The sequence below is a fragment of the Lepisosteus platostomus genome, chromosome 8, assembly GCF_059453375.1.
Source record: "Lepisosteus platostomus isolate fLepPlt1 chromosome 8, fLepPlt1.hap1, whole genome shotgun sequence".
NCBI classification, from domain to species: Eukaryota; Metazoa; Chordata; class Actinopteri; order Semionotiformes; family Lepisosteidae; genus Lepisosteus; species Lepisosteus platostomus.
In genome coordinates this window covers 3765930-3784649 of record NC_142618.1, presented here as the reverse complement: position 1 = coordinate 3784649, position 18720 = coordinate 3765930, and the positions used below count along the sequence as shown (strand labels likewise).

General features: G+C 40.8%; 1 protein-coding gene and 1 non-coding gene across 3 annotated transcripts; one reads left to right on the top strand and one right to left on the bottom strand.

Annotated features, from left to right (window-relative positions):
• Window positions 1–361: 361 nt before the first annotated feature.
• trnak-uuu (transfer RNA lysine (anticodon UUU)) lies at window positions 362–434 on the bottom strand. The gene has a single exon. It is a non-coding gene; the product is annotated as a tRNA-Lys (tRNA).
• Window positions 435–3873: 3439 nt separating this feature from the next.
• rab31 (RAB31, member RAS oncogene family) lies at window positions 3874–17936 on the top strand. 2 transcript variants are annotated; one of them, XM_088642079.1, is made up of 7 exons: window positions 3874–4140; window positions 5095–5174; window positions 7638–7719; window positions 10498–10569; window positions 13059–13165; window positions 14230–14339; window positions 14827–17936. In XM_088642079.1, the coding sequence occupies exons 1-7, from the start codon at window positions 4120–4122 to the stop codon at window positions 14922–14924; spliced, it is 570 nt and encodes a 189-aa protein (XP_088498205.1). In that variant the 5' UTR covers window positions 3874–4119; the 3' UTR covers window positions 14925–17936. The 2 variants fall into 2 exon arrangements, with proteins under 2 accessions (XP_088498205.1, XP_088498204.1); XM_088642078.1 differs by having other exon boundaries at window positions 3879–4155.
• Window positions 17937–18720: the final 784 nt, after the last annotated feature.

Genomic DNA, 18720 nt, shown 5'->3' with positions numbered 1-18720 from the left:
GGAAAGCTAAGGCAGCAGCTGGAAGAGGTGTTAGTGGGGCCAGTAGGGGGCGCTCACCCTGCGGTCTGTGTGGATCCTAATGCCACAGTATAGAGGCGGGGACACTATGCTGTAAAAAGACGCCATCCTTCGGATGAGATGTAAAACCGAGGTCCTGACTCAATTCAATTCAAGGTGCTTTATTAGCATGACCGATGGCTCTCTGTGGTCATTAAAAATCCCAGGGCGTTTCTTGAAAAGAGAAGGAGTGTAACCCTGGCGTCCGGGCCGAATTTCCCATTGGCCCTTACCTATCATGGCCTCCTAATAGATAATAGATAGATACTTTACTGATCCTGTGAGGGAAATTGCAGAAAAGCATCGCCCGAACAGGGACTTGAACCCTGGACCCTCAGATTAAAAGTCTGATGCTCTACCGACTGAGCTATCCGGGCTCTTACACGCGTGAGCTATGAACTGGTTTCATCGCTCTGCTCTCCTCCCCACTGAGAGCTGGTGTGTGCAGAGCGTACTGGCGCATCATCCAGGTGGGGCTGCACACTGCTGGTGGTGGAGGGGATCCCCATGACCAGTAAAGAGCTCTGAGTGGAGTGTCCAGAAAGCGCTATATAAGCGTAAGCAATTATTATTATTATTATTATTATTATTATTATTATTATTACTTTGTGCTGTTTCAGCACCGAAAACATCAACCCCTATCACTGCATCATCCCCAATTAACAATTTGCCTTTTGACAATTGAAATGCGCATGTGGGAGAAGAGAGAAAAAAAACTCCTTCGACGCCTGTGCGAAGACAGTACTGTGCGCGCTCACAGCCCGTTCTCACGTATGGAATTACGCACAATCGCCCCCCCCCACGTTGTCCGGCTGAAACACCGTCTCTTAAATATTAAAATGCAAGTCCGCTGTTGGCACATGACATATTCAGCAACACGCCTTTCTTTCCGTGCAAAAAAAAAAGTTACGCTGATAGCTTAAGTAGGGTTTCACAATGGTTACAAGCGAGAGGGAGTCACGTTTTGTGAAGGAAGCCAGGGGTACCAGCTTTAACAACACGGCCGACTCGCTTGTTCCAGACTCCCACAACCCTTCGTGCAGAAGAAAGTGGCTCGTGTGCCCGGGTTTTAAGTACCCTTCCACAAAGTCTACACTTGTATCCTTTAACCCTCGTTTCAGGGTTTATTCATGGTGTAGGCCGCTGGGTTGGTTTTAATCGGCGACTTGCAGGATTTAGAATACTTGCATCAGATCCCCTTGAAGTCTGCCGTGTTCGAGACGAAAAAAAAAGTTTAGTTCCTTCAGGGGAAGGATATTGTCAGTCAGTGTAGGACATTATTTTTAAGTCCAGGTATGTCCTTTCCTTTTTTTTTCTGGACTGATTACAGAGCCGAGAATATCTCTTTTTAAAATATGGTGAGCAGAACTGTGCACAATGCTCTTGGTAAGAGCTTACTGGTACCTCATACAATTTTAACATAGCAGCCATCGATTTAAATTCTGAGCTGAAAACTGCATCAGAATGTTCTGTTTGCTTTTTAAATTTCCTTGCCTCAGTGTTTGAAAGCGAGCATTTCGTATAGTACCGATAAGCCGGAGTCAGTATTGTCTGGATAAAAGGGGAAAAAAGAGAGCGCATTTTACAGCTCACATTTCTCTTCTCGACGCCCCGTTGCAAATTGGCTCTTGAAACCCAGGTAATACGGCTCCCTCTTGTGGCAAATGAGTACATTTTCAAAATGCACGGAGCTAAACTGGCACTACACGGATTCCTGAAAGGGCCCTACATTCTCACCTCTTATCTGAATCTGTACGGCATTCGGTTGAGAAATGCAGGACTTAAGATACTCAATACATCTAGCCCATACCCTCTGTCACAGAGGATTTGTCTTTTTTTCACAGGCCGTATTGGAGGAGACGTCTCCAAGTCACAAAGAAATGGGGAGATGAGTCAGTCGTCACTGCAGAGTGACACAGCTCTCAGCTGATCAGTACCGATCAGCTCATCGCCAGGAAGTCCAGGCTTTAGGTGGGTCTGTGGCGTCACTATGTCAAAGATACTGCCAGTGTTGCTCTCCAATATGCTGTGCGAAGTGGTTACAATTCAAACGCGAGCAGTGCTCTAGGCTGTATTCAGAACAAATACTGTGGGGTTCTTGGGTATAATAATTCTCTGAATCAGATTGAACTGTAATGACATGCTGGCTACTGGGTGAGAATTGTCCGTATCCTTCCAATTTTTGTTTCTTATCATTCATTATCTTCCTTAGAAGGAGGATTTTTATTTTTAATTTTTATAGCAGCATATATAACGCCTTCAGAAAGTCTTCACATCCCTTGGATTTTATAAATACATTTATATGGGATTTTTTTTGTGTGTGTCACTGACCCACGCAAGTTACTCTATAATGTCATATAATGGAGCGAACTTTATGGAAATGTGTTGCACAGAATTTGAAAGAAAACACTGAAATGTCTTGATTAAGTATCCCCCCCCCCTTGGCTGTGGCTACCAGGTGCATCTCATTTCCTTGTGAGATCCCAGAAACGTGAATGGATCCCACCTGTGAGCTCAGTCTGCTGACCGTGCCTGTCCATTGACAGCAGTGCAGGAGGTACTGTCTTTGCCATGGTCTGACACAGGTGGCTCAGTGGTCAGCACTGCTGACGTGCAGCCCTGGGGGGCTGTCTGCGTGGAGTTTGTATGTTCTCCCCGTGTTTGCGTGGGTCTCCTCCAGGTGCTCTGGTCCAAAAACATGCTGGTCAGTGAATTAGCTTCTGGGAAAACTGGCCCTGGGGCAAGTGTGTGTGTGTCTATATGTGCTCTGTGATGGGCTGGTGTCCTGTCCAGGATGTACCCTGCCTTGCGCCCTTTGCTGGCTGGGGTAGAGTCCAACTTCTCCACAAACTGGATGAAGCAGGTGCTGGAAGTTGTGGAAGCTGTGACATGTAGTGGCAGTCCGCCCTGAAGCTTCAGGATATGTTGTCCAGGTCAGGCAATTGTACACTAGCTCACAGCCGAGTAGTGATGTAGAATTGAACAGACTTGATCCGCACAACTTTATTTAGAGGTGAATCTGTGCCCTGAGCTCATTTAAAGGTTGAGTCGATCAGCAGCAGCACGCGATCGACTTCTTTTCTTTTTATGGTACTCCCGTTTCTGAAACGCTGGACATTTTGTTTTTAGTTTCAGGAATCAAAATGAGGCGATTAAAAAAAATGAGTCAGCCTGGCAATATAAGTACACAGGCGAGCCCCAACATGGACTTACAGTGAGCTCTATCAAAGAGAATAGGTTTGAGTCAGCTTTGGAAAAATGTGCTGCAACATTCAAATGTTCATACCTGCGGTATCGATTGACCTCTCATTTAAAGGACACGTTACTTCATAGAAAACACGACCTCAAAGCCTGTGTGGTAAAACATGTGGTCTGAAAAGACCTTAGAAAAGACCTTGCTCTCTCTCACTTGAAATAAGGGCCCACCACACCGAGCTGAGCTGCAAAAACTCACACGTCAACAATTTCACGCACTAGTCCATTGTGAACGTTTCTTTTAAGAATAGTACTCCATCTGGGATTTTTAACAAGGGTTTCGACTTCGTACGCTACAGTAAGTCGTGGTACATGTCAATGTCGAAAAAGAAAGATGTTAAATGAAACAACTTCATTTTCCAGTATGCTGCCGACTTTGACTGGCGTGAAGTTAATTCCGTCGGCGTATTCCTGTCCACCCCCCCCGGATTTGAAGCTACTGACAGTCTGCAAGCGACGGCGATGCCGGGGGGGGAATTTCCCCTTTTTTTCTTTCCCCTGAAACAGCTGGAGACTTTCGTGAAATCTGGGAGCTGCTGGGAGGAGCGGCGCCACGTCACGCTGACGGACAGCGAGCGATTCGCGTTCAGCTCCAGCTGGGTTTCCGTTATTTTTTTTTGGGGGGGAGGTTGTTGAGGAAGGGAAAAAAAAAAGATGAAGCCTGCCCTGGTGGACTAAGGGGGGTTTATCGCACAGGCGGCGTTTGAACCAACAAGACCACGACGGGAAAGGCATGATCTGAGGGCGATCCCCCCGAGCGGCGAAGAGCGCACAGAGAATGATCGCGGATTTGTAGGCGCAGTCGTCATGGCCATCCGGGAGCTGAAGGTGTGTCTGCTTGGGGTGAGTGGAAAAGACAGTTCAAAGCAAGTTTTCGTGACAGTCCCGTTTAATAAGTTCGGGGGGGTAGGGTAGGAAATGAAGGGAGAGCAAGTCATGCTTGCTTGCACGAGTTTTATTTTAGGAGCCACTCGGCTCCGGTTTTATTTTTAAGAGAAGCCTTTCCTCCCTTTGCTGATGTTACCCCCATGAACGTCCCAGCTTGTCCAGGTCTGTTGTTCGGCGAAACTGGTGAAAACAAACTTTTTTTTCCGCTCTCTCTCGGAAATCCTCCCCGTTAAACTTCTCCAACTCCCCGAGACCTGCCTGGAGTTGTTTACTCAGCCCCACCGCCGGACCGGGGTTTTGCAAATGACACGTCGCGAAGGAGTCGGGCTGTGATTGTTAGTTAATTTTAGGAAAAAATATTTTTTTTTTGCGGTAACATACGAGTTTCGGGGTCGATGTAACATTTTGGTTGTATCAAAGACTTTGTGTTGGTGGCGATTGAACGCAGCGAGCGACAGCAGTTGCGTCATCGTCTAGCCCATCAGCAGTCCGGAGAAGGTATTGGAGAAGCACATTTAACAGATAAGGAGGCGATTGACTCGGTATTTATGAATAACACACCCATTAAGAGAAACAACATGTCATTACAGAATATCTTGGGCTTGTTTCATCTGTTCCAAAACGAGACCAAATATTTTCCGCTGTAAAGAGAAAGATGTTACAATTGTGTATTCTGTAATTCTGTGTTTGGGAAGGATTAGGCTATTGCTGTTTTTACCAGTAAAGCAACAGACTAAACCTTTCCCAACCCACCCTGCCAGTAGAGGACAGGGCCTCATTAAACATATGTTCAACAGATTGGCACGAAAGTGCTGGGCTTTATCTGCCCACCTTTCTTCTCCTCGGGCATTATAAAGCAGAATGATGGTACTGTAACTCTTTGTCGTCTTTTAGGATACAGGAGTTGGAAAGTCAAGCATTGTGTGTCGTTTTGTACAGGACCATTTTGATCACAACATCAGCCCTACAATAGGGTAAGTATAAATCTGCAGGATATTAAAAGAGCTTGGTAAGGGTATCCACAGCTGTATAGTTTCAGATCTTTTTTTGAGCTTCACGCTTGGAGTGTCGTTGGCTGATCAGAGCTGTGAATGAAAGCTCTGACAACTTTCAGCAGGCAACAGAAAGGACTAAAACACCTTTCGATCTTGTTATGGAACTTGTCCCTCCAGGGCTGGGCCATATCTAGATCAGTAATATTCATCCAACACACGTTGGTCATCAATCTATAAGAAATAAGTATCCCATCATACAGTATGTGCACTGACACACTGAACACTCTGGTCATTCAAATAACTTCAGCAATGAAGTCCTTCACATTTGATATAAATGTGAATGAGGCATCATTAAAAGTGGTTCAAGTAAGTAGCTGTGTCAGGTTTATCCCATGCGGAAAAGAGAGTTTCGGCTGTGGATAATTAAAAGTGGCTTTGCTGAATTTGCGTGTTAGCCAGGCCCTGGCTGGTAGCAGGAAGGAAGACCACTTGGGAAAATCGGGATGCCTCTGCTGTAACTGGTGGTGTTAGACCATGAGGTGACGATGCTAGACCAGAACTTCCAGAAGCAATGCCCCAGCGTGGCGACGATGGACACTGCTCTCGGAGACGCTATCGTTTAGCTGAGATGTTAAACTAAGGTCGTACCAAGGGATAAGGATCCCCTGGTGCTGTTTGTAAAAGCAGGGGTGTTAAACATTGTGCCCCGGCTGAAATGCACTTCGGGCTTGCGAAATCTCAGAAATCTGTAATGCGACTGGCGTCAGTGTCTCTCGTCTCCTCCTGACCTGCCGCGTGGTGGGGCTGCTGGGACGGGGCGGCTGCCAGGCGTCTCTCAGCTGGGGCCACACTGCCCCTCTGGCTTAAGAGTGTCCCCTCCTACGTGTCAGTCACTTCGGGGTCTTTTGTGATGAAAATCACATTACAGGTGTGGGTTTTTACTTATTCTTTTTTTACATTATTTGTAAATAAAAAAACAGCAATGTTCCTGTATCTTAAGCAGGGGAGGAGTATAAACTAGTACATAGTTATCAGAAGACCAGATACTGGAGTTCCCTCTTCCTGATGACTATGAAAGACTTTTAATCATTGACTTTGGTCTGCTATAATACTGTTATGCATTCAGTAGTTGCGCGTTATGTCTTAACTCATGATATTAAAGCTAAAATCAAGATCAATTCAACATTTTTTGACTATAATGAATAATAATGAAAGGTATTTTGACTTTTGAACAAGAAAACAGGAGTAAGTAGCTTTCTTTGTTCGTCTGATGAGACTTTCTGTGAGGTTTTAATAGTTTATAATCTGCAACATAGTGTCATAAATAAACAGAAGCACATGATCAATTCTGCCAAAATATTCTGTAGTCATGCAATATATATTTATATTTTAAATATCTGTTTTCACTTGGATTTGGAAAGATGGGAAATTGAATTATTTAAGTGGCAAACAACTGATTTAAAGGAGGGAATATAGTTAGCAGCAGTGATTCAGAAATTGCCTTTGGGATATGGGAACTAAAAAGATTGGTAAACAGAGCTTTCATTTGTGAGTTCTCTTGGTGATGAAAAAGGAATTTTTACTCCGTTTTGATGTGAATGGATTTTAAAGTAAATCATTTTATAAAGGAGGCAGTTTATTCTGGCAAAGGAAGGTCTTTTGCCTTCTTGAACTTCACAAGAATTGTTATGCCATGACAGAAGTTCACTTTTTAATATACCAGCTTTTATTAATTTATAGTTACATTAAAATATTTTGAGTTTCCTTATTGATTTTTTTATATGGAAAAATCACAAGTATGTTTCACAATACTGTGCCAGGGATAAAATCCAGATCGTAAGTCAGTTATTACTGTACAAATGAAGGGCCATAGCAAATAGATTTTCCAGATGTTGATCATTTGGTTCTGTTTTTAAATTATTACCTGACCTAACTTAATTAAACGTTCATTTTTAATTGTTCAGAGATGTGATTCACCTTGATTCAGTTTTACAGAAAGTTTTAAAGTCCTGACACAAGAGGTCGTAAAATTTATAGGAAATTCTCTTTAGTATTAGTTAATAAACATATGTATGTATTATTTTATGTAATAAACATGAATAGTATTAGTACCTGTAGCAGACTACAGCAATAGTAATGTATTGTACATGTATTACATGATTAAACTGCAAAATTGAATAATGTTATTGAGTTCAGTGGGAAAACTTGAACCTGAGAAATGAATAGGCTGTCATATCAGACACACAAACAGTGAAAGAAAATGTCATGCAAAATTAGTCAGATAGTATCTGTAGACAGTTTTACCCTTCTAAACTCATGATAGCCATCGGATCACTAGTTCAATAACGATTTCATTCAATGTCTTGTAATTCAGTTTACGAAGAGTTTCTGACTAAATGACTCAACGCTTAGTTTCTCTTTCATTCCTTTAATGGCCTTCAGCGCATCCTTTCTGACTAAGACTGTTCCGTGTGGCAGTGAGCTTCACAAATTCCTGATCTGGGACACAGCTGGACAAGAAAGGGTACGTATAAACTATATGCTATGAATGGGCCAAAGGGCCGTGCATAAACACTCAGAATATCGGAGCGGTGGCTCTGTGGCTCAGGATCTGTGCCTGTGGCTGGAAGGCTGCCGGTTCGTATCCCACGGCCGGCAGAGGAATCCTACTCCCCCACTGCTCCAGGGGCATCGTATAAATGGCTGACCCTGCGCTCTGACCCCCAGCTTCTCTTTGTTGGGGTATGCTAGAAGACAAATTCCTAATGCAAGAAATTATATATGGCCAGTAAAGTGATCTTATCTGTTTATAGGTATAAATGCGTATGTACACAGTATTAAAACAAGTAAAAGTTAATTCCACATTGAAAGTAGATCAATCTTGATGAGTGAGGGCTCTCTCAGCTTGGAACTCGCCTCTCCTCGTCTCTCAAGCCTCTGCGTGCTGCTTGTTCTGTTAAATACGCTTCCAGTCCCACTTGCCTTTTGTCATTTTTGTCATTGTCAAAATAGTCGCTGCTTCAAAGCTGCGTGGTGAAGCATTGAATTTAAAAGAAGTGGAATTCAAATGGAAAATGACATCAGAGGGTTGAACGCTGGAATGAATAGTATTAGTAATAGTATACATATACTGTAAAATACCACAAATTAGACTGAGCTGCAGATTCAGATGTGTCCTGGTGATTCATGTGGGCAGAATTCAGCTCTCACAGTGTTGTAGGAACATAAGGAATTCTCATTGTTAGCTTCAGGCTGGATTTTTAAATATCGGTTGTTAAGTGTTTGGGGGAAAAAGTTCCTGTGTGAACTGAAAACTTGTTTTATGAGTTTATGTTAACTATATCCAACATATTTATCCGTCCACTTTTTTTCAGTTTTAGTTGTTGAAAACAAATGCTTGACTGCAGTTTGTTGGTTCATGGTTACCAGTCTGGAGTTACATTACTGGACCAGTCTGGGCATTGATTTTACGAACTGCTGACTCACGTACACATTGTAGTAGGTCTCATAGTTGGTAGTGGTCAAATATTAAATGTATGTTTGTCTATGGAAATTATCTTAAAACTAATATCTAAACAAGTTACATTCCTTAATAATAAAAACGTATATATGTATTTAAAATGCTTTGCAAGAGAATTCCTTCCTATGGTATCCCTTGTATTCTTATGTCTTTGGAACTATTGAAGCTTCTTTTCAAAATTTACTAGACAAACGTTTGAAACACACCTATTTATTTTGGTGAATGTTTGTTAGGGAACAAAGGTTTATTATTATTATTATTCATTCCAGTTATATAGTACTTTTTGGGAAAACTTCACTTAAAGCGCTTTGCAGCCCCTGGATGATGCGCTGGCAGCCAGAGTGCGCCAGTACCCTCCCCACACACCAGCTCAGAGCACCAGAGCAGAGTGGTGAAGCCAGTTCAGAGATGGGGATTGTTAGGAGGCCATGATTGGTAAAGGGTAGGGGGGAATTTGGTAACAGCAGGATAACACCCTGGATTATCTTAATATACACAGTATGCCCACATAGCCATCTCTGTCAGTAAGCATTGCATCAAGGTGTTGTCAAATGCTATTATATATTTCACATTGATATAACGGAGGCAGTGTCTAAAATCCTCTCACACTTAATTTCTTTTAAGTCATAGACTTCCCTTGTTTAGAATATAATTGCAAAGCATACATTTACTAGTCTGTATGTAATAACATGTACTATGTGCAGTTCAGGGATAATAAAAAGAACTGTAAAGGACACTGGAAAATTCTACTTAAATGTAAATACAAAGAATTTCCTATTTCCACTGCTGTTTTTTTTTCCTTACACATTTGGAACAAACAACCAGAACCAGTACACGTATATCACAATTTAAATAATTGAAAAAGATCATTTTTTGGTCTGAAATGGTTCCCTGTGGCCCAGTCAGAAGTTATACCCTTAGGTTAGGCTGTGTTTCTTGTTTGTTCTGAATTCACGTACTGTAGTTTTCCTTGGTCTGGTGTTTATACTTGAGAATTAACCCTTTTTTGAAGGACCTTATTGCAAGCTTTCTGCAAGTGTAAACATTTTATGTTTTATGTATAGAAGATTAATTTTATTTGCTTACCTTACTTCCTTTATTGTCCCAGATGGGAAATTTGCTTTTCAGGCAGGTAAAAGAAGAAACACAATATTTAATACATTCAATGCAACATTAATCCGTTTGACAAACAAAACATACATGCATAGCATTAAAAAAACAATTCAGAAACTTGAAATAATTCTCACTACCAAGAAATAGAAAAATAAAGATGTATTGTTGGTGAGTGAAATGAATAAACTAGTTACGTGTTGAAAATATAACCATTAGCTACTTGTCCAAATTCAGAAAGTTAATAGCCATGGAAATAAAAGGACAAGCCAGTTCCTTGTTGCTTGTTTGAAGAATTCTAGCATGTTAGACAGGAACACCTCTTTCTAGATCCACGTTGAATGCCACTTGAAATGCTGTTATTTCCTACATATTCTTCTGAATTGGCATTAACTCTCAAATCCGAAACCTCTCCTGTATGAGAAGTAATACTGATTGGGCTATAGTTTCCAATACCCTTAGTTTCTTTCAAGAAACATCTGGATGAGATCCACTGACCAATTCAGCACTGAATTGAATTCTTGAGGTTTGAAGTGATTTTCAGTCTGAACACCGAGAGACGATAGTGATCCATCTTGAATGGACAGATTAAAAAAACTCAAGGCACTGAGATACACAGTTTGAAAATATTCCTTTTCTTGATTTCTGAGATGATTTCTCTCTTTGTTTCAGTTTCATTCTTTGGCACCAATGTATTACAGAGGATCTGCAGCAGCTGTCATAGTCTATGACATCACTAAACTGGTAAATGTCTGCCTTTCATGTAAAAATAAAACATTTTGTTTTTTTGCTTATTGGAGATCTTTATATGAGTTTATTATGCTTCGTAGTAGATTTAACTGTTGCTCAGAAACAAATGTGATCACCACTTTCCTATTTTTCTGCAACATTTGCTAATAAAATCTTTTTTTAACAATGTCATACATTGCACTAATGTTGTAGATGTGGGAAGCAATTGAAATGATTAATAAAATAACAGATATGATGCTGTGAATGTTAATGCTCAGTCTGACCTTGAATAAATAATATTGTAACTCAGTACTGCAGTGAGAAATCACCTAATGCATGACATTCAGACATTTAATGTCACACTGTTATAATATATAATATTGTAAATTTTTACCAGCCGTGCTCTGTTCACTAATACGTACTTGTATGCACAACTAAAAGTCCATGTGAAAATCTTCCAATCAATTAATTAATTAGTGTGCACATATGAGTGTACTGTATTGTACATATGAACAATTCTTTCTGGCTGCTTTTGCAGTGGCCACTGGTGACAGTTCCATTGTTATTACAGTATTTATGAGGAAACCTGCCACACTCAGTACATATCAAAATCCACCGATCTAACCTTTAAATAGGTGTCAGTGTTATTAATAGGCTTCATGGCTTCCTGAGGAACAGTAGCTCCTCTAATGCATTTTACACTGAGTGTGTCTGTGTGGGGAAAAATGAATTGTAGAGCTGAGTTGTCAGATGAATTACTAATGTCACTGTATTACAACCAGGCCAGTTTAAAAGAGCAATTTAATAGAGTAGTGACATTATTTTATGTGCAAATTTCAGCAATATTTAAAAGGTTACCTTGATTATGCAATCAGTTAACTGCATAAAGGTGTTTTTTTTTTCCTTCCTCTCCTCTCTGCTGAAACTGTTGTGGAGAATGATTTAGAAGAATCATAACAATTGTTGCATAAGCATAGCAGTACCTACAAATGAGTCTGTGATGCTTTAAACATGCAACAGATGAGTTTAGTGTGATTTTTATTACTTTATCACATACAATTTTATTACAAGAAAAATAGTTATTGATTTATGCCTTAAGCAGAAAGAATGGATGTCACATAATGTTCATACACTAACCAAAAGAATGGATGTTAAATACCACTGGGGGCTGTTTTTCAAAAGAACAAAATCAGTATTATATCTGGACGCCATCTGTTGCTGGCAGTGCTCTTAACTGATGGTATTGATATTAGAAATCGCATTCCACTCAGCATAAACCGCTGCAATACCTGCATTGTACCGGGAAAGCCTGACAGAAGTGTGTAACACTCGGCCATGCATAACTGTGAGGGCGTACTTCTGTACGAAACCAGGCGCAGCCCTGCGGTGAGAAGATTGTCTCAAGGTTGTCTCTGCCTTGCACTGTCGAGGAGATACAAATAAACACTGTAATTGCCTTCCATACTGTATCGCACACCACCTCCTGGGAATGGGTCCGTTTATGTACGGACTTGGATGGTACACTTTGCCTTGCCTTGTGACACAGCAGATTGCACTGTAACTCAACACTGAACACAATAATGTGCAGGTTTGTGTCGGTTGGAAGGTATTCATGTTCAGGCACACTGTGTTGCCCTATGCCAGTTGCTCAGCACAAAGTTAACATGGTGACCTGATGATGCTTATAAAGTGTTTTTATCAGTTCCTAAGTGCTTTGGGATGGTCAGTGGGATCCAATAGAGGGAGTTGGAATGCGTGATTTTTCTGTTGTAGTTTCTCTGTTTTTGTGTCTTCTATATATATCTCTTATAGCATTTAAACAAGATTTTTCATTCCATATCGTATACCGTTTTGGTGGTACGATCCAAAATCCAGTGCCTTGTGCCACAGTCCAGCTCATAGTGATCGTTTATTTTAATAATCCCCCCATTGTTTACAGCCTGTTTTGCAGGACGCTGCCTGGCTTGCAGTTGTCTTGCATTTGTGTTACATTATGCTTATGAACGTTCGTCGAAAAGCTAGAACGTTCATGCATAATCAGCAGATGTTCCAGTGGTGCTGCTGTCTGTAAACACCCAGTGTGTTAAGTGGTCGGACTAGCCGAAGACACTGACAGAGTAAATGTGAATGAAGAGAATGTCCCCCAGTGTGATGTTCTGCACCAAACCTTATCCCATTCGAGTACATGTCAGATCAGGAGGTGACTCAGGTGATTTGAGTTAAGGGCAGCTGTTGCAGAAACAGACTGCAGAGACTCCAGATCAATTGTAAACAGTATGGGATGTCTAGGCTGTTGTGGAGAGTGAACTGACATGGACAGCAATGTGTATTTCTGGAAAGGTACGTTACCTTGTCCAGTGCTCTGTATCTTTACCATCACTATTTCAGTCAATCAACTGTTTGTGTGGCAGGTTATTTTCTTGAACAGTTAGTGAAGAGAAACACATTATTGTGCTATTGTAAACAATGTAATACTCAAATTACATGGATCCGTATCATTGCAGGACTCCTTTCAGACTTTAAAGAAATGGGTAAAAGAGTTAAAGGAACATGGGCCCGAAGACATTGTTGTAGCCATAGCAGGAAACAAGAACGATCTCGGAGACATCAGGTATGTTTTCTTTTCCAAAAAGTGCAGACTGTGCTATTTAAACTGCCTCCAACTGTGAAAACCGCAGCTGAAGGAAAGATAACTGCAGTACTCTTGAACAAAGAGGACTCCGAGGAGGTGTTTTCAAGTATAACGACTTCTTGAGGACACTGACGGCGTCTGCCCAGTGGACTCCTACAGAACCAGTGCAACGTGAACACATGTGGAAACTAAGGGGAAATACATTTGGGGCGGAGGGGTGGCTCTGTGGCTCAGGATCTGCGCCTGTGGCTGGAAGTTTGCCAGTTCGTATCCCACGGCCGGCAGAGGAATCCTGCTCCATGGGTGCTGTATAAATGGCTGACCCCCAGCTTCTCTCCCTGTCTGTGTGTCCCATGGAGAGCAAGCTGGGGTATGCGAAAAGACAAATTCCTAATACAAGAAATTAAGGGTCAGAGTGCAGAATCAGCCATTTATACGGCGCCCCTGGAGCAGTTGGGGTTAAGGGCCTTGCTCAGGGGCCCAACGGAGTAGGATTCCAGCCACAGGCACAGATCCTCAGCCACAGAGCCACTGCTCCGCACCCTGTAGAATAATAGACGTGCCTATAGGGGGATTGTGTATCATCTTTTGACTCGTGTGCACTTGTTTTCCCTGCTGTCCTGTACCTTTAGGGTGAGTGTGTGCAAAGTAATACACATTTTGAAGACATCCCTACGCACTGACATATGTTTTTTATACCCTCCGGCTGCTGACCTAATGGGAAATTAAACTGGGTTTATGTAGGTAGAAAGCTCCAGTTGCCCTTGTGAATGTTGGATTTCTTGGATTTCATTTTAATGCTTTTGTTATTCCTGAAAAATCAGCCCAAGTCTCTTCATTTTCTGGGTCTCGTCTGTGGTAAACCCTGTGCTGTATTTCCTTCAGAGCTTTCCTGAGCACGGTGTTGTTCGAGCTGAACTGTGCTGTATTTCCTTCAGATCTTTCCTGAGCGCGGTGTTGTTTGAGCTGAACTGTGCTGTATTTCCTTCAGATCTTTCCTGAGCGCGGTGTTGTTCGAGCTGAACTGTGCTGTACTCTTGCAGAGAGGTCCCAATGAAGGAGGCTAAGGAATATGCAGAATCCATTGCAGCCATTTTCATCGAGACCAGTGCCAGGAACGCAGTCAACGTCGAAGAGCTGTTCCAGAAGATCAGTAAGTGCTTTTTTTCAGAACAGTTTCACTATTAAAGCAAGGACCACTAGGACTCAAGAACAGCTTCTATCTCACTGCAGTACGCATCCTTAACAGCTAACCGCAGGGCCTCAATACACATCTGCACTGCGCACTTTTTGCATGGTCTGCTGAGTTTTTTTTGTTTGTTTTTTTTGGTCTCCCTACTTCATATTTATTTTTCCACAACATATTTATTGTTCCTGTTGTCTACATTGTGTGGTGTTGTCTCTTTTACTGCGTATGTCCCGAGAGATCAGCACGATCAAGAATTCCAATGTACATGTACATTTGGCAATAAACTACTCTACTCTGCTCTCTCTCTAAATATTTACTGGTACTTCTTATGTTTAAATAAGGTTAATAAAAACATTGACTCCAAACTTCTTTAAAAGTGACTTTCCTGGTGTAACTATTCCTGTGTATTTGATTATAACTCTTCAATAATTGTTATACTTCTGCATTTCAGGCCGGCAGATACCACCACTAGACCCTCAAGAGTTAGAGAATAACGAAGCCTTTAAACTCACTAGACAGCCACCGCCTTCAAATAAACGCTGTTGCTAATGAAGGAGGGGAAGAATAAAGCATCACCTAGGCGTTGTTGCAGTTCCTACAACATGATTCCATGACAGCAAGCTGAAATCAATACCTTGGATTACTTCAACAAGGAAAAGGAATGCAGTCAAATTTAGACAAGAAAGTCACAGAAGTGTAGGAGAAGACCTGGCATTAGGTTTCACCTATTTTTAAAAACAAAACTTGTTTTTGAAATAGTATTTTATCAGATCTTCTCAGTTGACGTCGTTTTTTTTCTTCTTGAAAATGAGAATCACTCTCCGATTAACTCAGTCCTAAGAAGTTGTTTTAGAAAAGACCAGTAGTATTGAGATGCGTTTCCAGGGATTGATCTGAATGAATGAACGGTAGAAATCCGCACACCTTTTCTCTTCGCAGCCAGAGTCCTGTAGCAAAGCTGTGCCGATGAAACTGTAATTGTGGAACATCAAAACGTCTGTGAGTGCATATTTCTTTGGAACCTCACAAGAACTAAAATTCGGAAAGTACTTATGGTATATGGTTGTCAGAGTTTTATAGTGCAACATATGGTAACCAGGATTTTTCACACTTTGCAAATACACTTTACACTGTTACACTTTCATATTTTTAGGTGACCAAAAATATTTTTAACAGCAGGTAATTTCTAATTTGGTTTACTATGATTTTGTCTTTACCTTGTGATATGTATTACCTACTATAGTTAAAATGGTTTAGCTAAGGTTTTAAGGATTTTTGTTTCGCTGTAATAAAAAACTACAAGATAAAAGAATAAAAGTAGAATTTTAGAAACTACTCTCCAATACTTCAATAGCTACAGTTACACAAACAACTTGAGTTAGAGATATGTGACTGGCCGTGCTTAATTAACCTTTTTTTATTCTCAAACAGAAGAGACTACTTTATACAATAATTTTAATCCCTCATGCTCTGCAAATATACTGCACTTCCCTCCAGATGATAGTATGTGTTTGTAACTGCTGTATGATACTTTCAGACCATGGTTTGACTGCTAGTAATTGGGTATAGCAGCACCACTGTGTTCAATGCCTCCCATCCACTGTTAAAGTATTCTGTGTTGGATTGAGTCTGGCAACATATTGCTGGTTTAGCAGGTGGGAAGATTATTCCATTTTAAAGTGATTTATTTGTCCTGTCAGTTTTATAAAAAGGAGATGAAAATGAAAGTTCCTAAACTAAGTGTTTACAAAAGATTAAAAACCGTGAACCAGGGCTAACAGTATTTGACTTGAATACTTTGAGAAAACTAATCTGAAAACGTGGTCCTCTGTAGTTTCGCAGGTGATATCCAATAGCAAAGACAAATGCTCCCATCTAGTGCTGAAAGCCACCCATCTCAGGAGGGAAGATGTGGAAGTAGCATAAGAATATCCTGCTGGCAGGATCTCTAACAGTAAGACAAGCACATCATCTTTACATACACAGTAGAGTGTTTGATGCTGCTGGTGGGTCATTTTCATGCTTTTTTATTTTAGTAATGTTAATCATTTTGTCAGACTGTAAATGTTCTCCATAACCCCTTCGTTTCTAGCGGGATGTGTGTTAGCATAGTGAATACTTTATTTATAGAGAGATGGAAAGAAACCTTCAGGACAAAGTCCCTCGCCCCCTCAGGCTTCAGTATGAGTTTACTGGCTGCTAATGTACGACTTACTACTGCTTGGGTGTGCCTACTGGTGTGACTGGAGGAGGGGGTTAGTACACCACATCCTCTTATTTAGGGAGTTTAGTGCAGGTAACTAAAATAGCCAGGTGGCTTGCCAAGACTTGTGAATGATATCGAGACGGTCCATTCCTACAAGGCGTGATAGTGCAAGCATTTAGGACCCAGTGAATCAGTACATTTCCAGTTGTGATAAAAAGAGATGAGCACATGAAAACAACTGGTGAATCATAAAACACAATCAAATATTAATTTCATTGTAGTTAAACACGAGCATATAATTCTGTAGGCATCAGTTAACTTCATTAATTGATTGTAGGAATACACCATTTTTGGGACAGCAAGGTAACATGGGAAGATGCCATAACTGTAGCATGTTATATTACATTTCTTGCTTTCGTAGTTTATAAAATTGGCTTTTGAATGTTTTCTTGCGTTCTAGATAGTTTTATGTTTATCTTGCCTTCTGAAATATCCCAGTGGATATTAATTATAATTACCTACGAGCAAAGAATACAGCGCCTTATTTACTCTTACTTGTCTGTTGAAAATGCCTGGTGTGAAGAGAACATGACTAGACTAGTGACTAGTAATCTTCACTGTCTTTGCTGCACAGTTTTCTGAGAAGTCAGAGCTAAGCATACTTGTTCTCATCATCACAGAATACAGGAAAATCAAGAGCCAACCCCCCTCCCAAAAAAAAAGCTAGTGAAAATGACACCAGTTGAGTATTTTAAAGACAATACTGTAGCTGCAGCACTTTTTCAAACCAAACGAAAACAATTGAGCTTCTGGATCTGTCACAGTAGCTCCATTGACCCGGTCACATTCACTCACTGTTTTGATGACATTAATGAGGAATTCAGAAGTGTCCATTGTGAACACTGTGGGCTTCTGAAAGGTGGTCATCTTCAAAATTATTGGATGTTTTCTTAACTAATAATAAGTATTCACAAGAACACCTAGTTAATAAAGCTGTCTTGACTGCTTAAATATGCTTCTGGTACTGATTCTGGATTGTCAGTATATTTAAGGCTTTCCACTTTTCAGGAATTCATCTACTCCAAGGAGTCCTCTAGTGGGAATGAGGGGTTGTTTCTTGTGCAGTCGTGTCCTTTTTTCTCATGGAGAGGACTAGGCGAAATATCTTTCATTTTGTCGCAATGTATTCTTAGGTATGGGCTGGTTCCACACAAAATAATGTGCATGTGTCATTCAACTAAACTAATCTGATTGTATTATCATGTTGTTAGAATAGCCATATATATTATCTGTACATAGCATATTAACATTTTATATTAATCTGTATATGACAATAAACATCCATAATGTTTGAAGTTTTGGCTTCATTTTTCTTTGTTTATATACATTGCACAGAGTTGTTATGTAATGGGTAGTGTTTTAACAAAAGAAGAAATGCAGAAGTCAGAGGTCACTGAGTGTAGGTGACAGTTAAATATGACATTGGATGTTTAGTCAGTCCTGACAGCAGTTGAGTTTACACATTGTTTAAACATTGCTGATCGGGCAATAACAAATGAGGTTGTGTGGTTTCTTTAATTGTAGGTGAACAGTTTGGGGTTTTTTTTGGCGGTTTTTAAAAAATCGTCACACAAACTATTACTTAAAATTACTTTTCAATTGCAATCTGCTTAATTCACAGCTGCTTCTGACCTCCACTGGATCCCTCATACTGACCACCCTAATGCATGGAGACGTGGCCAGAAGTGAGACTGATGTTTTCATAAAATAGCTCGTCCACCACAGCCTACCCTCTACAACGATGCTAAGAAAGAGAAAACTTTCGATCCCTTATTAAAATGCATCCAAGTAGTCCCTCAGAGAAATGTACCCATGGGTAACAAACTCTGCCCAGACATTTTGATAAGGAAACTTAAAATTGTTCCACAGAAAAATCAGAACTCCTTCCCCTTACAATGGTGGTGAGTGGCCAGGACCCTCAGCTTACCAGGGAGGTAACCAGCAGAGGAGAATGGCTTTAAGTGCTGTGTCTCACTCTCCTGTCTTGTCTTTTATTTTCTTCTGCTGTAGTCTCCCTTTGTTAAGTATGTTACACATGGTCACTTGAGCTGCTGCTCATCTTTCAGAACGATTCTGCCC

What these genes read in the sequence shown, in the direction of transcription:
- rab31 (XM_088642078.1), top strand. Translation starts at nt 4,120, where the DNA reads ATGGCCATCCGGGAGCTGAAGGTGTGTCTGCTTGGG. An exon ending in TCTATGACATCACTAAACTG is followed by an intron (nt 10,570 to 13,058) that starts GTAAATGTCTGC and finishes GTATCATTGCAG; the next exon opens with GACTCCTTTCAGACTTTAAA. An exon ending in AACGATCTCGGAGACATCAG is followed by an intron (nt 13,166 to 14,229) that starts GTATGTTTTCTT and finishes GTACTCTTGCAG; the next exon opens with AGAGGTCCCAATGAAGGAGG.